Genomic DNA, 16,899 nt, shown 5'->3' on the forward strand with positions numbered 1-16,899 from the left:
GGCTCCATGAATCAGAGCCAAATAACACAACACGAAAACTGACCTGTGGAGGAATTCAGACCAAACTACGCGCATGCTTCTCATCTCTCGCAATTCACCCACAATGCCCTGTGCATAAGCTTTGATAGTAAAACTAAACCAAAAAAAAAAAAACATGTTTTCAATTTTAGCCCATCTCCTACACTGTTTTCTTGCTATAATGGTAAAAAAAGCTGCTAGTGCTTGCAATAGAACTCAAATTAACCCTGTAAATCCTGACATATGTAATAATAATCAGAAAAAAGTATATAGATTTTTTTAAACGGTTAAAGAGTATATTAAAACTTTAGACAAAATATTTAAAAAAAAATCTAAAAAGTCAAAAATTCAAAAAGTTTGTATTTTTTGTTGAGTACCATATTTGATACATCAGGTTTTTATGGCTCATGTAGTATATTATAGTGAGAATATGGAGATCATACTTGAGGAAAAAAACACCTCAATTTTATTCAAAGGCCCAAAATGGGCAAAAATATGAAATTCGGTACAGTTGCTGATATTCAAGTAGCCAAAAAAAAGATGAAATTCTGATAGCTTGCAATGTAAATCAATGAGATCTGTGTAACAGTATAGCAGATACTTACATAAAATTCATATAAATATCAGTTGCCACTCTATATCTCCCAATAATATCTCTTAGTAAGATGATATTTAAATACTTAGTTTAGATCCTGTTCATAATTTAAATATGATACAGTAGGCATTATAGAATTAAGTATGGAAATCCACTGCAAATTGTAGCCAAATAACAAAATGTAAAAAGAGACCTGCAGGGTCAACATGAAGGGAATCGAACTCGGGTTCAAACCAAACAATCAAGCCGAGTGTGAAAACAGCCAGCGAATGCAGAAACACACCAAAATTCCCAGAAGTACAATTCAAGACAGACACATGGGCGGCTCGAAACAGGTAAGAGTCACATGACACATGCAGTGGGCCAGTGCACTTCCCATACTGACCTTCAGGTCCCTGTGCACTATGTCATGATGGTGAATGTGATTGACACTCTCTAGAATCTGATGGATACAATGACTGTAAAGACAAGCGAGAGAGGAGAGGACAGAAGGGAAAGAAAAAGAAAGGATGAGGGACGAGAGCCGTGACGGTGGTGGTGAGTTAGTCACGGGGAGACGAGCGCGGGAAAGGAACAACGTAGATTAGAGAGACTGTTTGATAAGAGTGATGAAATGAGACGAGTGATAACGGTGAAAGCCCTGATGTTACACAACGCAGAACAATAGTAGCACAGCCGGACGCATCATTTCCTGTGAAGCCGCCGATCACACGTGGGATGGAGAAATGGAGGGAAGGGTGGATGAATCAAACAAAGTAGAGCTGAAGATCTGGAAATGGTCCGTGTATGTGTGTGTCTGGGTGTTTGAGAGAGAGCACGGCTGGTTTCTGAGATGCTGACGGTATTTTTCAAGGAACACGCCACTATTTTTGAAAATAGGCTCATTTTCCAACTCCCCTTGAGTTAAACAGTTGAGTTTTACCGTTTTCGAATCCATTCAGCAGATCTCCGGGTCTGGCGGTAGCACTTTTAGCTTAGCTTAGATCATTGAATCTGATTAGACCGTTAGCATCTCGCTAAAAAATGACCAAAAAGTTTCGATATTTTTCCTATTTAAAACTTGACTCTTCTGTAGTTACATCGTGTACTCAGACCGACGGAAAATGAAAATTTGCGATTTTCTAGACCGATATGGCTAGGAACTATGCTCTCATTCTGGCGTAATAAGTTGGAAAATGAGCCTATTTTCAAAAATAGTGGCGTGTTCCTTTAACTCACATATCTAATACAGGCTCAACAGTAAAGATGGCCCGCTGACCCGGGAACAGTGTGAGAGCGTTTTGGGCCAGTTGGGAGAAAACTCACTTTACATTAAGTTCGGTGCTACACTGCCACTGAAAAACATTTGTTGATTTTGTATTAAATTTTATTTAAGCTGAAACATTTGGTTTTCTCTCATGTTTTCTACATTTCTGTTGCTTTGTCCTCCCACATGCATACCCACACAGTCAAATTGATTAAAGCTTTTCTCCTGAGGGTGACTGCAGTGTGTGTGTTTGTGTGTGTGTGTGTCTGTGAGAAGATCTGATGCAGACAGGAAAACCGGAATAGATGGAATGGAAAAAAAGAAGCCGATGGGAAAACCGGAGGAAAGGGACCTGCAGAAGTAGACGCACAGAGAGAGCTGCCGCCCACGCTTGCCGCCGCAGCGAGACACTGCCTCAAACATTTAACAAGCCTCTGAAACAAAACTCATCACTCATATGACATGTACAAAACTGTTACTCACATTTTATGCTAGAATATGTGCCAAACACACGTTTATCTGGTTAAAATGCGTGTGAAAGAGAAGAACAAAGAAGTGTGGATGGGGAGGGTGGAGAAGAGATGGCCGTGGTGAGGGTCTGGACAGGACAACAGGAGGAAATGGAGATGCTGTTTTACCTGGCGTCAGCTTCACTGTAATATTCTCTGGCTACGATGTCTTCAAACAGCTCTCCACCCGTCACACTACAGGACAGAGAGAAGATATCGGTACCACGGTCACCATATACACATTTATTCTGTGGTTTTTCAACTTCAGTTTGGTGTGCTTTACACTGGCAGAGCAAAATCTGTGCATTCATATTATAAAAAGCATTCGCAGCATGGCTGGGTACAATGAAATGGAGCAAATTAAAGAAAAGTAAAAAGTCAAATAAAAGATAAAATAAGAATGCAAACAAAATGAAACAAAACTCTAAAAAATAAATAAATAAATACATTTAAAATAATGAATTGAAAATCATTTAAAATTAAATTAAATATTAATATAATAAAATTTTAAAAATCTAAAAATTTATTTACAAATGTACTACTAATAAAATAAACTAATACTACATAAATACATTCATTAATTAATTCAAAATAATTAATTAATATATGTTAATATTTTTAACAATGATGCAATAAACAAATATTATAAAATAAAACAAAAAATATTAATAAAATAATAAATTAAATATTTTAAATTAAATAAACTGGTAATAAGAATTAAACCGCTAAACAATAAACAGCTAATAAATAAATGGTAATAAATGTTAAACTTGTAATATAAATTCAAATATTATATATAAAAATAAATCGTTATAAAAAAATGTTTTTTTAAAAGTAAAACATAACTTCTAATAAAACTAATATAATAATAAAAAATAAATTATAATAATTAAATTAATAATCAAATCTTATTTTAAATTAAATACTTTTGGTTATATAAACAAATATTAATAAAATAAAATAATAAAATAAGAATCAATGAAGTAGCAATTTAACCAAAAAAAATAAAAATTAAAAATAAAAGGTGATGTGTTATTCAGTACCTTTTTTTTTTTTTACAATTACTAGCATAAGAAAAATACTTTGTCCTATGCTAGGTTGGTCTCGTTTGGTTGATTCATGAGAACAGACTGGCTCAACCAATGGCACAGTATTTAGTATTTCGAGATCGCATACTTCAATTTGCAAGTAAACTAAAGTGCAAATTTTTGTATCAAAAGTAGCAAATAATGTATCAAGAATGTATAAATAAAGCAGCATTTATTAAACAAGTACAGTTAAGGAAGATAAACTAAAGACAGCAGTATTGATCTAATGTGGTTGTGCATGACAAGAAAATTAATTCTGGCGTAATAAGTTGGAAAATGAGCCTATTTTCAAAAATAGTGGCGCGTTCCTTTAACTCACATATCTAATACAGGCTCAACAGTAAAGATGGCCCGCTGACCCGGGAACAGTGTGAGAGCGTTTTGGGCCAGTTGGGAGAAAACTCACTTTACATTAAGTTCGGTGCTACACTGCCACTGAAAAACATTTGTTGATTTTGTATTAAATTTTATTTAAGCTGAAACATTTGGTTTTCTCTCATGTTTTCTACATTTCTGTTGCTTTGTCACTAAAATATGTAGCTACTTAACTTAAATTATTGAGGTTTTATAGAGGTCTCAAAACTGGAAAAAAAGACTAAAAAAAAGTCTTGGGAAGAATTATTAAGAATGTACTAAAAATTACAAACCTATTAGTAATGTGCTTATGAATTTATGAGTTACATTACAGGTGAACATTTCCAGCTTCTAACGAATTTTCTTTTTGCAACAAAAATTTAAAAAAAGAAGAAAACTAAATTGTAAAAGACAAAAACTATTTAAATACATATTCAAATAACAATTCTTAAATATAATTAAATGTATTCATTATTTTATAGGTATATTCATTTTACATTTAATATTAAAAAACAAAATACAAGTTTGGGGCCAGCAAGTTTTTTTTTTTTTTAAAGAAATTATTACTTTAGTGCATCAGCAAGAATGCATTAAATTGATCAAAAGTGACAGTAAAGATATTTATAATAAAGACATTATAATGTTACAAAAGATTTATATTTCAAATAAACACTGTTGTTTTGAACTTTCTATTCATCAAAGAATCCTGAATAAAATATATCACGGTTTCCACAAAAATATGAAGCAGCACAACTGTTTTCAACATTGATAATAATCAGAAATGTTTCTTGAGTAGCAAATCAGCATATTAGCATGATTTCTGAAGGATCATGTTGACACTGAAGACTGGAGGAATGATCACAGGATTAAAATACATTTTACAATATATTCAAATAGAAAACAGCTCTTTTAAATTGTAAAAACATTTCACAATTTTTCTATTTTTACTGCATTTTTAATCAAATAAATGCAGCCTTGGTGAGCATTAGAGACTTTAATCAATCTTACTCACTCCAAACTTTTTAACAGTAGTGTGTGTATTTAAAATTATTTAAATAAATATAGCTATAAATAAACATTGATAAAAAAATGTATTGATGTGTCCTTAAAGCGATCGATCAGATTTGTAAACAATTAAACGGCAGAGACTTTTTACTTAGGCAATCACTTAGCAACCACCTTAGCAACAGCATAGTAATGTGAAGAAAACAGTAATTTTCTTCAGAAAGTGTGAACATCCAGTTTCTGTCAGGGATTTCTAGTGCTATGGAAACAGCTCAAACTCAAATAAAGCGAGTGTGCAGGTTTGCAGCACGTGCGGTGCTGAATATGAGCTGACACCGTAATTACGCGTGTTAATTAGAGGCCTACTTTCAGCCATTGCTCAAGTGGAGGCAGGTGGAGGGGCTACGGCCCTTGGGGACGGATACATTTCACTGTCCTGACGGCATCGTGACACGTTTCTACCCACGAATATGGCTGATGAGCTCATGGATTCCAGTAGTTTCACCGCTCGCCAGCTCTTGTTTCCTCCCTCGGTAAGTATCTCTCGTTCTGTTTCTCGCCGTATATCTCACTCCCACATGCATACCCACACAGCCAAATTGATTAAAGCTTTTCTCCTGAGGGTGACTGCAGTGTGTGTGTTTGTGTGTGTGTGTGTCTGTGAGAAGATCTGATGCAGACAGGAAAACAGGAATAGATGGAATGGAAAAAAAGAAGCCGATGGGAAAACCGGAGGAAAGGGACCTGCAGAAGTAGACGCACAGAGAGAGCTGCCGCCCACGCTTGCCGCCGCAGCGAGACACTGCCTCAAACATTTAACAAGCCTCTGAAACAAAACTCATCACTCATATGACATGTACAAAACTGTTACTCACATTTTATGCTAGAATATGTGCCAAACACACGTTTATCTGGTTAAAATGCGTGTGAAAGAGAAGAACAAAGAAGTGTGGATGGGGAGGGTGGAGAAGAGATGGCCGTGGTGAGGGTCTGGACAGGACAACAGGAGGAAATGGAGATGCTGTTTTACCTGGCGTCAGCTTCACTGTAATATTCTCTGGCTACGATGTCTTCAAACAGCTCTCCACCCGTCACACTACAGGACAGAGAGAAGATATCGGTACCACGGTCACCATATACACATTTATTCTGTGGTTTTTCAACTTCAGTTTGGTGTGCTTTACACTGGCAGAGCAAAATCTGTGCATTCATATTATAAAAAGCATTCGCAGCATGGCTGGGTACAATGAAATGGAGCAAATTAAAGAAAAGTAAAAAGTCAAATAAAAGATAAAATAAGAATGCAAACAAAATGAAACAAAACTCTAAAAAATAAATAAATAAATACATTTAAAATAATGAATTGAAAATCATTTAAAATTAAATTAAATATTAATATAATAAAATTTTAAAAATCTAAAAATTTATTTACAAATGTACTACTAATAAAATAAACTAATACTACATAAATACATTCATTAATTAATTCAAAATAATTAATTAATATATGTTAATATTTTTAACAATGATGCAATAAACAAATATTATAAAATAAAACAAAAAATATTAATAAAATAATAAATTAAATATTTTAAATTAAATAAACTGGTAATAAGAATTAAACCGCTAAACAATAAACAGCTAATAAATAAATGGTAATAAATGTTAAACTTGTAATATAAATTCAAATATTATATATAAAAATAAATCGTTATAAAAAAATGTTTTTTTAAAAGTAAAACATAACTTCTAATAAAACTAATATAATAATAAAAAATAAATTATAATAATTAAATTAATAATCAAATCTTATTTTAAATTAAATACTTTTGGTTATATAAACAAATATTAATAAAATAAAATAATAAAATAAGAATCAATGAAGTAGCAATTTAACCAAAAAAAATTAAAATTAAAAATAAAAGGTGATGTGTTATTCAGTACCTTTTTTTTTTTTTACAATTACTAGCATAAGAAAAATACTTTGTCCTATGCTAGGTTGGTCTCGTTTGGTTGATTCATGAGAACAGACTGGCTCAACCAATGGCACAGTATTTAGTATTTCGAGATCGCATACTTCAATTTGCAAGTAAACTAAAGTGCAAATTTTTGTATCAAAAGTAGCAAATAATGTATCAAGAATGTATAAATAAAGCAGCATTTATTAAACAAGTACAGTTAAGGAAGATAAACTAAAGACAGCAGTATTGATCTAATGTGGTTGTGCATGACAAGAAAATTAAGCGCGAGAGAGAGAGAGAGAGAGAGAGAGAGAGAGAGAGAGAGCGAGAGCAGTATGGATGGGGGAATCCTCTAGAAGAGAGAACACTGGGGCTTCGGGGGGGAAACCCCTGCTGCAGGATTTCTCTTCGGCTGGGCAGCCCAGCTCTGTTGCTATGGAAACTGGCTCTCGAGCGAGCGGGGGAGAGAGAGAGAGAGAGAGAGAGAGAGAGAGCGCGAGAGATAAAGAGAGATGCGAGGGGAAGGTAGAGTGGGTGGGCGTCTGTTGAACTGCACTGAGCAAAAACAAAGCAGAGAGAGAGAGAGATATAATGCGCCATATTATATGAAAGCACTTACAGGTCAAATAAGAGGTAATGGAAGCCTTCCTCTGATATACTGTCATGGAGCCGCACTGCATTAAAGAGAAAGAGAGTCATAATTTCATTACATACTTTCATTTGCCATTCACTCAAACAGCACAATTCGAAGAGCAGTTTCATGGGCTGAAAACATATGCTTTCTATATTAATGCCCCTCTTAGCTAATTCAAACCAGACCGTGTGGCACTTGCATCCTTAAAGAGGGATTTCACACTGATTACGTCATGAATAGAAAAGTTTGGGTATATTTGTGAAGCTGACTTTAATGGACTCACCGATATTGGGATGTTTGAGCAGACGGCAGATACGGGCTTCCCGTTCCAGCTTCTGGTGATCTGGGAAAAGAATTGGGTCCGTGTTAAGCCTCATGTAATGGAGAAACTGCAGATGGAGCAATTAAATGTTAAAAAAGCTTTTTTAACCAATTAACAGTTTGCAGAAATCTTTTGTGGAATTTCATGAACTTTGAGGAAGTTTAGCTACTAGAAAACCATGTTAGCCCTTTCACTTTCACATGAATTTTAGTGAACCACAAGTTAACTAACCAACATATGCCAGATTACCAAGTATTACAGCAAACCAGGGTTATTATCGTTAACTAAAACCTAAAAATTAACTGAAATAAAATTTAATATAAAAAACTATTTCAGCTATTTGCAAAGGCAACATTTCTCATTTTCGTTTAGTTTAACTCAAAGTACTAAAATAACCCAAACTAAATACTATAACTAAAACTAATAAAAATTACACAGACCATTAAAAAATACTTTTAATAAAGGAGAAAAACACAACAAAATTACTAAAACTTTCAAATTAAAATCATTCAGAAAATATAAAAACAAAATTTAATCTGATTTAGTTTTGTCAAACGATTAATCGCATCCAAAATAAAAGTTTTTGTTTGCATAATATATGTGTGTGTGCTGTGTATATTTATTATGTATATATAAATACACACACATGCATGTATATATATTTTAAAAATATTGTTGTACATGTATATATTTTAAAAACATTGTATATATACTATATATTTATATTTACATATAAATATTTTATATTTATTAAAAAAAGATATTTTTCTTAAATATATACATGCATGTGTGTGTATTTATATATACATAATAAATATACACAGCACACACACATATATTATGCAAACAAAAACTTTTATTTTGGATGCGATTAATCGCGATTAATCGTTCGACAGCACTAAATCTGATATATTGCCAAAAACTACAACAGTATACCAATAACACTAAAATAACACCACTGCAGTAGATTCAGACTGTTAGAAAATCACGCTCTTGCAAAAACACTACACTGAAACGTCATGAAATAGTAAGTTGGCACTATTTAATCCACAGGGGTTTGGTTCGATCGTGACAATTGATTATCATCATTATTTTTCCCCACCCACACATCCTTCTTCCATCAGCAGAAAAGTCATTTCAGAGGTGGAGAAAGCCATTGCATTATGAAGAAAGATTATGAACTCCAATGAACCATGCACAATAAGACCATGAATATTTATATAATAATTTATATATAATTCTGAAGGATTGTGATATTGGTTTTTCTCTCCAGTCAAACAGTTCCTGCTCAATTCACACTGATCTCAGATCAGATCTTGTTAAAGCAGTCTGCACATCACTTCAAACACGGCAGCAAAGGTCAGACTCAGCATCACGCAGACCACAGGGTCTACTGTAAACCACGCGGCCAACCGGCGGCTGGAGATCGCCCAACCTCTACTAGATTGAGTGTGGAGCACTCGAATCTGCATGATACAGAGAGACAGACGAGCGCAGCCGAGAGGCCTGGACCGCTCCGGCACACCCCACGGAGGAAGCCTGCTGTCTGCCATGCATGAGTCATACGAGAAAGAGGCCGCAGATTGTCTACAGCGCTTCACGATTCAGAGTCCTGATAAAAACACACACGGCTGGCTGACCATCATCCCAGCATCATTGAGAGTTCCCAAATGGACTAATATGGATTGCAGCTATCATTAAAAGTCTGACTGGTGATGTTTAACATGAGAAATCAAATTTTCTTTCTGATGTACAATAAAAACATACATTTCTTCTGAGCTGCAAATAGAACGTATCAAAACCCAATTGTATGATAGAGGGTGTAAAATGGTCATAAAAAAATAAAATTAGGAGTGTTTTGGTACAAAAACACCACTCAAAAGTTAGAGGTTGGGAAGATTTTTTTTTTAATGATTTTTTAACCGAAGCTGCATTTAATTGATCACAAATACAGTAAAAATACAAATATTGTACATGGTTATTATCATTACCTAAAATTAACCTAAAAAAAGCATTTAAGAAAAAAAAAAGTTTTTTTAAACATCAAGTAACCTTTAACGGAACTGAACCTTTAACTTTAACTAGGCATGGGACGATAACTGGTATCAAGGTATACCGCGGTTTGGAAAAGTCACGGTTTCAAAACCACTAAAAACCGTTCCTGCGGTATGCACAGTTTTTTTTTTACATGTCATCAAAGACGGAAAGTGCAGGACTCCCTCAATTGTGTGCAGCAAAGAGCGTAGCGAGTCACACGACCCCTCCCCTTCCGGTTGCTGCGAGCAGAGTCACCTGTGTGTAGGATGGCCGAAGGAGATGAATCCCTGGAACTTTTTCCCCCGTCGAAAAAGACGATGTCTGTCGTATGGGAATTTGTCGGGTAGAGTAGACTAACCATGTTCCGTACACAATGATGGTTCCGTACAGATGACGTTTTAGCGCCGATCGCTAAATAAATACTTCCAGGTCGTACGTAATCTATATATTTGTGTCATCTACATTTCTGCCTCTTTCACCCCCGATCAAGACAGAGACCCACCCGCCGTTTGTTTCAGTGTTGAAATAAATATTCTTTGGCTTGCTACCGAGGCAGATAACATGGCTAATTAACTAGCTAACGTCAACTCGTTTCCTCCCTTACGTTACTTCACAGAGTGAGGAATAGCAGTCTAAAGTACTACGTTTCTGCGATTTAGTACAATAATTAAATTTAGCTGGTATGACGTCTATACTTTTAAGCCTCCTGCCATTGTTTACATCTGTTCAAAATCACGACATTTAGAAAACAAACTAACTGCTGGCTCTCAAGTGTCTTTGCCACTGTTTGAGTGTTTTACGGAGAAAGACTGTGTGTGTGTGTGTGTGTGTGTGTGTGTGTGACACTCACGCTCTCTCTTTCCTTATGTGTGTATGTGCACACATCCTCGTACCTCACCGCTCCAAACCATAGCTCCAAACTTAATCCAGTAAAGGTGAATATTCCTGCATCATAACTTGGACTGAAAGATGAATGTGTAGAAAGTGGGCATGTCTCCAAAAACCTTGTTGAGCTGCAGGTTTATGCATGCATTTTTTTTATAGATTTTTTTTTTTTTTTACAGAAATTATATTCTGATTTTTGTTTTAGATTATTGAGCTGCAGCTTTAAGCTCACTTAAGTGATTGAATTTTTTTTTTCATTTAGAAAATTTTTTTTTCTTTTTTTTTTACAGAAAATTATTTATTTATATCTTTATATATGTTCTGATTATTGTTGAGCTGCAGGTTTAAGCTCACTTAAGAGACTGCACTTAATTTAATTAAGAATAATTCAATTAATTATTTTAATTATTTAGCCTATTTAATTATTTAGTTTACTGTTCTAAAATGTTCTAAGTTTCTTAAAAATAAAATGTATTGTGTTCAGTGGGGGAAAAAAGTTGTTTTTTACCAGACATTTAAAAATAAAATTTTAGAGCTGTAATCCCAATACCGTGATAACGTGAAACCATGATATTTTTTTTATCTAAGGTTATCATACCGTCAGAATCTCATACCGGCCCATGCCTAACTTTAACGAAAACTGAAATAAAAAGGCACAAACAGTACAGACATATTAAAAAAAATTATATAAATTACAAACACACAAAATGACTAAACCTTCAACTAAAATTAAAATGAGAATTGAAAATGAAAAGAAAAACTAATTTAAAATATTCATAAAACAATAACAGTATATGAATTATACTAAAATAACACTGATATTGTGAAATATTATTTCAGTTTAAAAGAACCATTTTCTATTTATATATATTTTAAAATGTATTTTAATCCTGTGATCAAAGCAGATTTTTCAGCATCATTACTCCAGTGTCATATGATCCTTCAGAAATCATTATAGTATGCTTATTTGCTGGCTGCTCATGAAACATTACTGATTATTATCAATGTTGAAAACAGCTGTGCTGCTTCATATTTTTAGGGGTGTGTGATATCACGATTTTTGATTGTGGACGATGGGGTCATGAACTGAGAAATCAAATTAAGTTTTAATTGATTTTTACCTTTTATGGGCATTTTTACCTTCATAAGGCCCATTTTTTTATAACCTTATTAAATTTATGCATCATCTTTTGTGTCAAATTCTTACATTTAATCAATAAATTCAAATAGTAAGACATTACTGTACAGGGCTGTTACCAATCAAATTAAATCAGTTTCAACAAAATTTTCATTTGCATTTAGATGCATTCACACAGATCTTTTGTACCTGCAGTTACAAATGCATAATTAATGTTTTGATGTTTAAAAAAAAAACTTGAATACCGATGTTTGAAATGATTTTGGGGGGGGGGGGGATAGAAACCATCGTTGACCAAGTAGAGCAAAAACAGGAACTTGTTTCTAAAATTTAAGTAAATTAATATTAACTTCTTGTTTATTGGACTGATTTATAAAATCAATATCACATTTGCAATCATACTGATATTTGGAGAAAAAACTATGTTTGTATGATTTTAACCATATCAGACGATATAAAAGACAAAAAAAGTCATATTATCTTGAATTAGGGCTGTCTCGGTGAGGGAATTTCCCTTGCGGTAATTTTGAGTGGCTCAATAGTGTGGTATGTGGTATTATCGCCATATATGTATATATATATATATACTGTCAGTCAGTGCAGTTACAGTGTTGCGCCACAAGGTGGTGGTGTCATTCAACTACACGTTCAAAAACGCTGATTCATTTATTCAAAGAGATGTAATGAACGCTGTTGAAATCATTTTAACTTTGAGCGCCACTTTAGAAGGCTCAGCTGACCAGCTATGCGTCCATGCTAAGACAGAGATTTCACTTTCCTTGAACATAACAACCTATTTTCACAAATATATATGACTCGGCGTGGAGGACAGACGCAAGTAATTGCATGCGCTCAGTCGATCTCTCTCTCATTCACTGTCTGTTTAGTCTTGTTAAGTGCAAATCTACGGAGCCTCTACAAATCAGCATGGTACACATTATGTTATCATTACTAACTTGTTTAATATTCAGTCCACATGCATGAAGTGTAAAATGAGAAGGGCATAACCTTACGAAAAAAGAAAACAGGCAAAAATCGCGGTTGCTGCGGTTCTTGCATTCCTCTGCGGTTTGCTCGTCAATAGCGCGGGATTGCAATATTGCGGTTATTGCGACAGCAATATCTTGAATTTTGGAGGAATTCTAAATGTATTTTAATAGACAAAATGACGCAGTGAAAGAGTGAACTCTAAATGTGCTCACGCAGTAGTCTAACCTACAACTCACAGTGTATGCATGCACTCTATGGATGTGTTTGGTTTTTGCAACATACTCGATAATGTCAAATCGCATATAGTTTAAACAACATTTACGATATTATCATAGACGATATATATCGCACACCCCTAATTAACAGTATTTAAAAAAATAATCACACTGTACCAAATCTTTTGAATGCTAGTATTAGAATAATATTAGATATTATTAGACCTCAGCGAATAAATAAAATTACATAAAAAAATGTATATCACATCACTCATTTAAATTGCTACTGAAGCTATAGTCAGTTTACAGAACATTACTGTGGCCTCATTGCAACCCTCCCAAACACACTCACACACACACACACACACACACACACACAACAGCTCGTGAAGTTGTCACATCAAGCAGTGCGACTGGTGTGAAGCTGTGAGAATGCTGACACCCAAACACCACAAAACGCCTCTGCAGCAAAGAGCATCAGACTCTGCCGAGACGAGAGAGAAAGACTCATCTGATCCCATCTCATCACCAGACTACAGTAATGAAGCACACCTGTGTACATCACTCACATTACAGTCACATTCTGCAATTATCAAGCATTTTAATTATATCTCTGAAGTTCACTTACAGTCAAAAACACTCACAAATATCTAACATTTCAAATTAAATGAATGTCACTGCACCTCTAAGACATTTGTAAACTACCTCCTGAATCCCATCAATATGTAAATTACCTCATGAAATGGCATTCCCAACCCATTTACCATAATGCGACATATTTCATAAGGGTGGCACAATTTGGGGAAAAAACTCATTGTTTTTTTATATTTTAAAAAAAAACTGCAATTGCAATTTAAAAATGGCAATTCAACTTGTTAAAAAAACATTTCCAGATTTTACTGAAAAAAAATAGATTATATATCACTTAAATGTCATTATTATTATTATTATTATTAAAATATTAAACTAAATTCCTATTAAATATTACTATTGTAATATTTTACTGTAAAATTAAAAAAAAAAATTATTTGACAATAAAACGGTACAATTACAGTACTGTATAATGGTGATCTTAATTTTCAAACATTAAACTATCAAGCTTTTATTTTGTCAGAAAAATAAGAAATATTACTTTTGTAATATTCTACTGTAAAATAAACATGTTTTATGAAAAAACAATTGTATTTTATAGCAAAACTGTAAAATTATAATACTTACATTTATTGTTGTCTTAATTTCTTCATTTTCGAATGTCAAACTATCAAACTTTTATTTTGGCAGAAAAAAGAAAGATTACTTCTGTAATATTTTACTGTAAAATAAGCACGTTTTATGAAAAATAAATGACCGTAAAACTGTAAAATGACAATACTAACATTTATTGTTCTCTTCAAGCTTTTATTTCCGCAGAAAAATTTGAAATGTTACTATTGTAATACTTTACTGTAAAATAAAAAAGTACTCCCGAAAACATTATTTTACAGCAAAACTGTAAAATTACAATACTAACTTTTATGGTTGTCTTAATTTCAAACATTACACGATCAAGCTTTCATTTAGTCAGAAAACAAATACTTCAGCAAGCTGCAAAAATACCTCATATCAAAACCCCAATCAACTTCTAAAACTCAGAGTGTGTAAAATGGCAATTAAAAGCTAACTTATGACTGTTTATTATTAAAATAATTTGATAGTTAGACATTTAATCTCAAAAAATGTTGCCCAAATTATGCAGCCAAATTTACTTTGATTAATAGTGCTGTCCTAAAACGGGATATTCAACCATAAAAAACATAGGCCAGGACTTTAGTTTTTCTATTAGGAATTGATTCATTGCACATTTAGCAGATGCTGTTATCCAAAGCGACAATCAGTTCATCATAGGCAAAGAACATATTCCAACAAAATGCCCAAAACAAATAAATACAGGCAATTTTGATGCAAACAAATCTGCCAGGAGGCAAACTAAAGATAATCAGTGTTTCACACAGAGGACACCGCTTATTTGAGACCAACTGTATGCAATCAAATGCAACTGTGCTCATGTTTGCATGGCAGGATAATAGGACTGTCAGGAACAATTCCAGCTCAAACAATCGCTTTTATTGCCATTTATCCCAGCGGTAAGCCATAATAATTGGAGTTGTTTCCCCCGATCAATCTAGTGGTTTCACTCCTGTGCTGCATGTATGTGTGTGACACTTTGGGTATATCCAGGTCAACTCCATACTGCATTGCAGGTGCTGCGATTATGCATTTAAAGTATTCACAGCAAATCACAACTTCTCCAAAGCAGCTCTTGTTGTATAATAAGAGAGTCCTTGCTGAGGAAGGGCTGCGTCGTCATTGGCTACACTCGGTGTCAATCACTCCACCCAGGTCCCGCCCTCTCACATTTGTCACGTTAACTCTTTCAGCGCTGGCACTGCCTTCACATGACATCGAAGCCCTGCTTCCGGAGCAAAACCGCAATAATATGAATGTACCCTGATGTCTGAGTGAAAGCGAATCTTCGCATGGGTGTCAGAGGACAGTGAGGTGTCAGATGTGGTCACAAGCTGAGTCAAAACAACAGCAGCGATGACGAAGCGTCAATCTGAACTTTTTCCACTTGAAGTGTGGCCTGGCTTTGTTTCAGAAGCGCAGCATCAAACAAAAGCCCTTGTGTTTGAGTACTTGAAGCCGTGGGTGTGTGTTCGAGTGTGTACATGAGTCCCGTGCTCTTGGCATGTTGGCCGTTCTGACATGCAGTCAGCGGTGAGCCAAATGGTCAGGCTGCCTGTGATGACCTGCAGACTGTATGATTGGCTCAAGTGTGCCAACACTTCCCAAAACACACACAGACCAGTTCCACCCAAAATATCACAGAGCACCACAACAAACATGTCTATTACAAGCGCTGACATCTTTATATTCCCCTAGTCATTTAAAGTGACCATATTATGCTCATTTATAAGTTCATAATTTCATTTTTCGGGTCTGCTAGAATTACTATTAAAGGGATAATTCACAAAAGAAGATATATTGAAGAGTAGCCACTGACTTCCATAGCATATGTACTTTTTTTGTGTGTGTCAGAAACGACGGTAGTTTTTCTGTTTATACTTTTTTAGAATACACGACCCTTCAAAAGTTTGGGCTCAGTAAGGTTTTTTGTTTTGAAAGAAATTAATAGTTTTATTATCCAAAGATGCATTAAACTGATCAAAAATGACATCTATATTGTTACAATGCCATTCTTTCTATTCACTGAAAAATGTATCATGGATTTCACAAAAATATGAAGCAGCACAATTGTTTTCAATAATCAGAAATGTTTCTTGAGCAGCAAATCAGCATATTAGAATGATTTCTGAAGGATCATGTGACGCTGAAGACTGGAGTAATGATGCTGAAAATTCAGCTTTGATCAAAGGAATACATTTTAATTTTTCATTTTTAAATATATTAAAATTGAAACCAGTTGTTTTCAACTGCAATAATATTTCACAATATTACTGTTTTTACAGTAATTTTTGATAAACTAAATGAAGCCTTGGTGACAAACTTTCAAAAACTTAAAAAATCTTACCATCCCCAAAGTTCTGAATGGTAGTGTACTTTAAATATACATAAAAATTGTATTCCAAAAATTATGTCAATTTTTTAAATATGTAATTTAAACAGTGTTAATTTTGACAGCAAATTTTGATTTAGTTTTAGTCATCTGAATTGATTTTAGTTTTTGTCTAGTTTAAATCTACAGTAAATTTAGTCAGCTAAAATCTAATGGGTTTAGTTAGTGCATTTATTAAGCATTTCTCAAAAATTTCCAAACTCATTATATAAGTTTGATATTAAGGTTTTATCATGATAGACACCGATTTAACTGCGGTGACACACAACATGCCTTTATGTTCAAA

At 33.9% G+C, this 16,899-nt stretch overlaps 1 protein-coding gene across 9 annotated transcripts in view; it reads right to left on the minus strand.

Moving 5' to 3' along the window:
• LOC107588949 (calcium/calmodulin-dependent protein kinase type II subunit beta-like) overlaps positions 1-16,899 on the minus strand; it is a 78,152-nt gene that overhangs the window by 50,088 nt on the left and 11,165 nt on the right. For 6 of the 9 annotated variants that reach the window (XM_016277219.1, XM_016277217.1, XM_016277215.1 and 3 more), the window contains exons 3-5: positions 7,694-7,753; positions 7,396-7,450; positions 5,846-5,911 (exon numbers count right to left, since the gene is read on the minus strand). In XM_016277219.1, the coding sequence (XP_016132705.1) occupies positions 5,846-5,911; positions 7,396-7,450; positions 7,694-7,753 (181 nt within the window). Of the gene's footprint in view, positions 1-998; positions 1,072-2,497; positions 2,720-5,845; positions 5,912-7,395; positions 7,451-7,693; positions 7,754-16,899 lie in introns of those variants that run through there. The other 3 variants (XM_016277222.1, XM_016277220.1, XM_016277221.1) reach the window with 2 other exon arrangements.

This window comes from Sinocyclocheilus grahami, unplaced genomic scaffold (genome assembly GCF_001515645.1).
Source record: "Sinocyclocheilus grahami isolate Dianchi unplaced genomic scaffold, SAMN03320097.WGS_v1.1 scaffold110.1, whole genome shotgun sequence".
Lineage (NCBI taxonomy): Eukaryota > Metazoa > Chordata > Actinopteri > Cypriniformes > Cyprinidae > Sinocyclocheilus > Sinocyclocheilus grahami.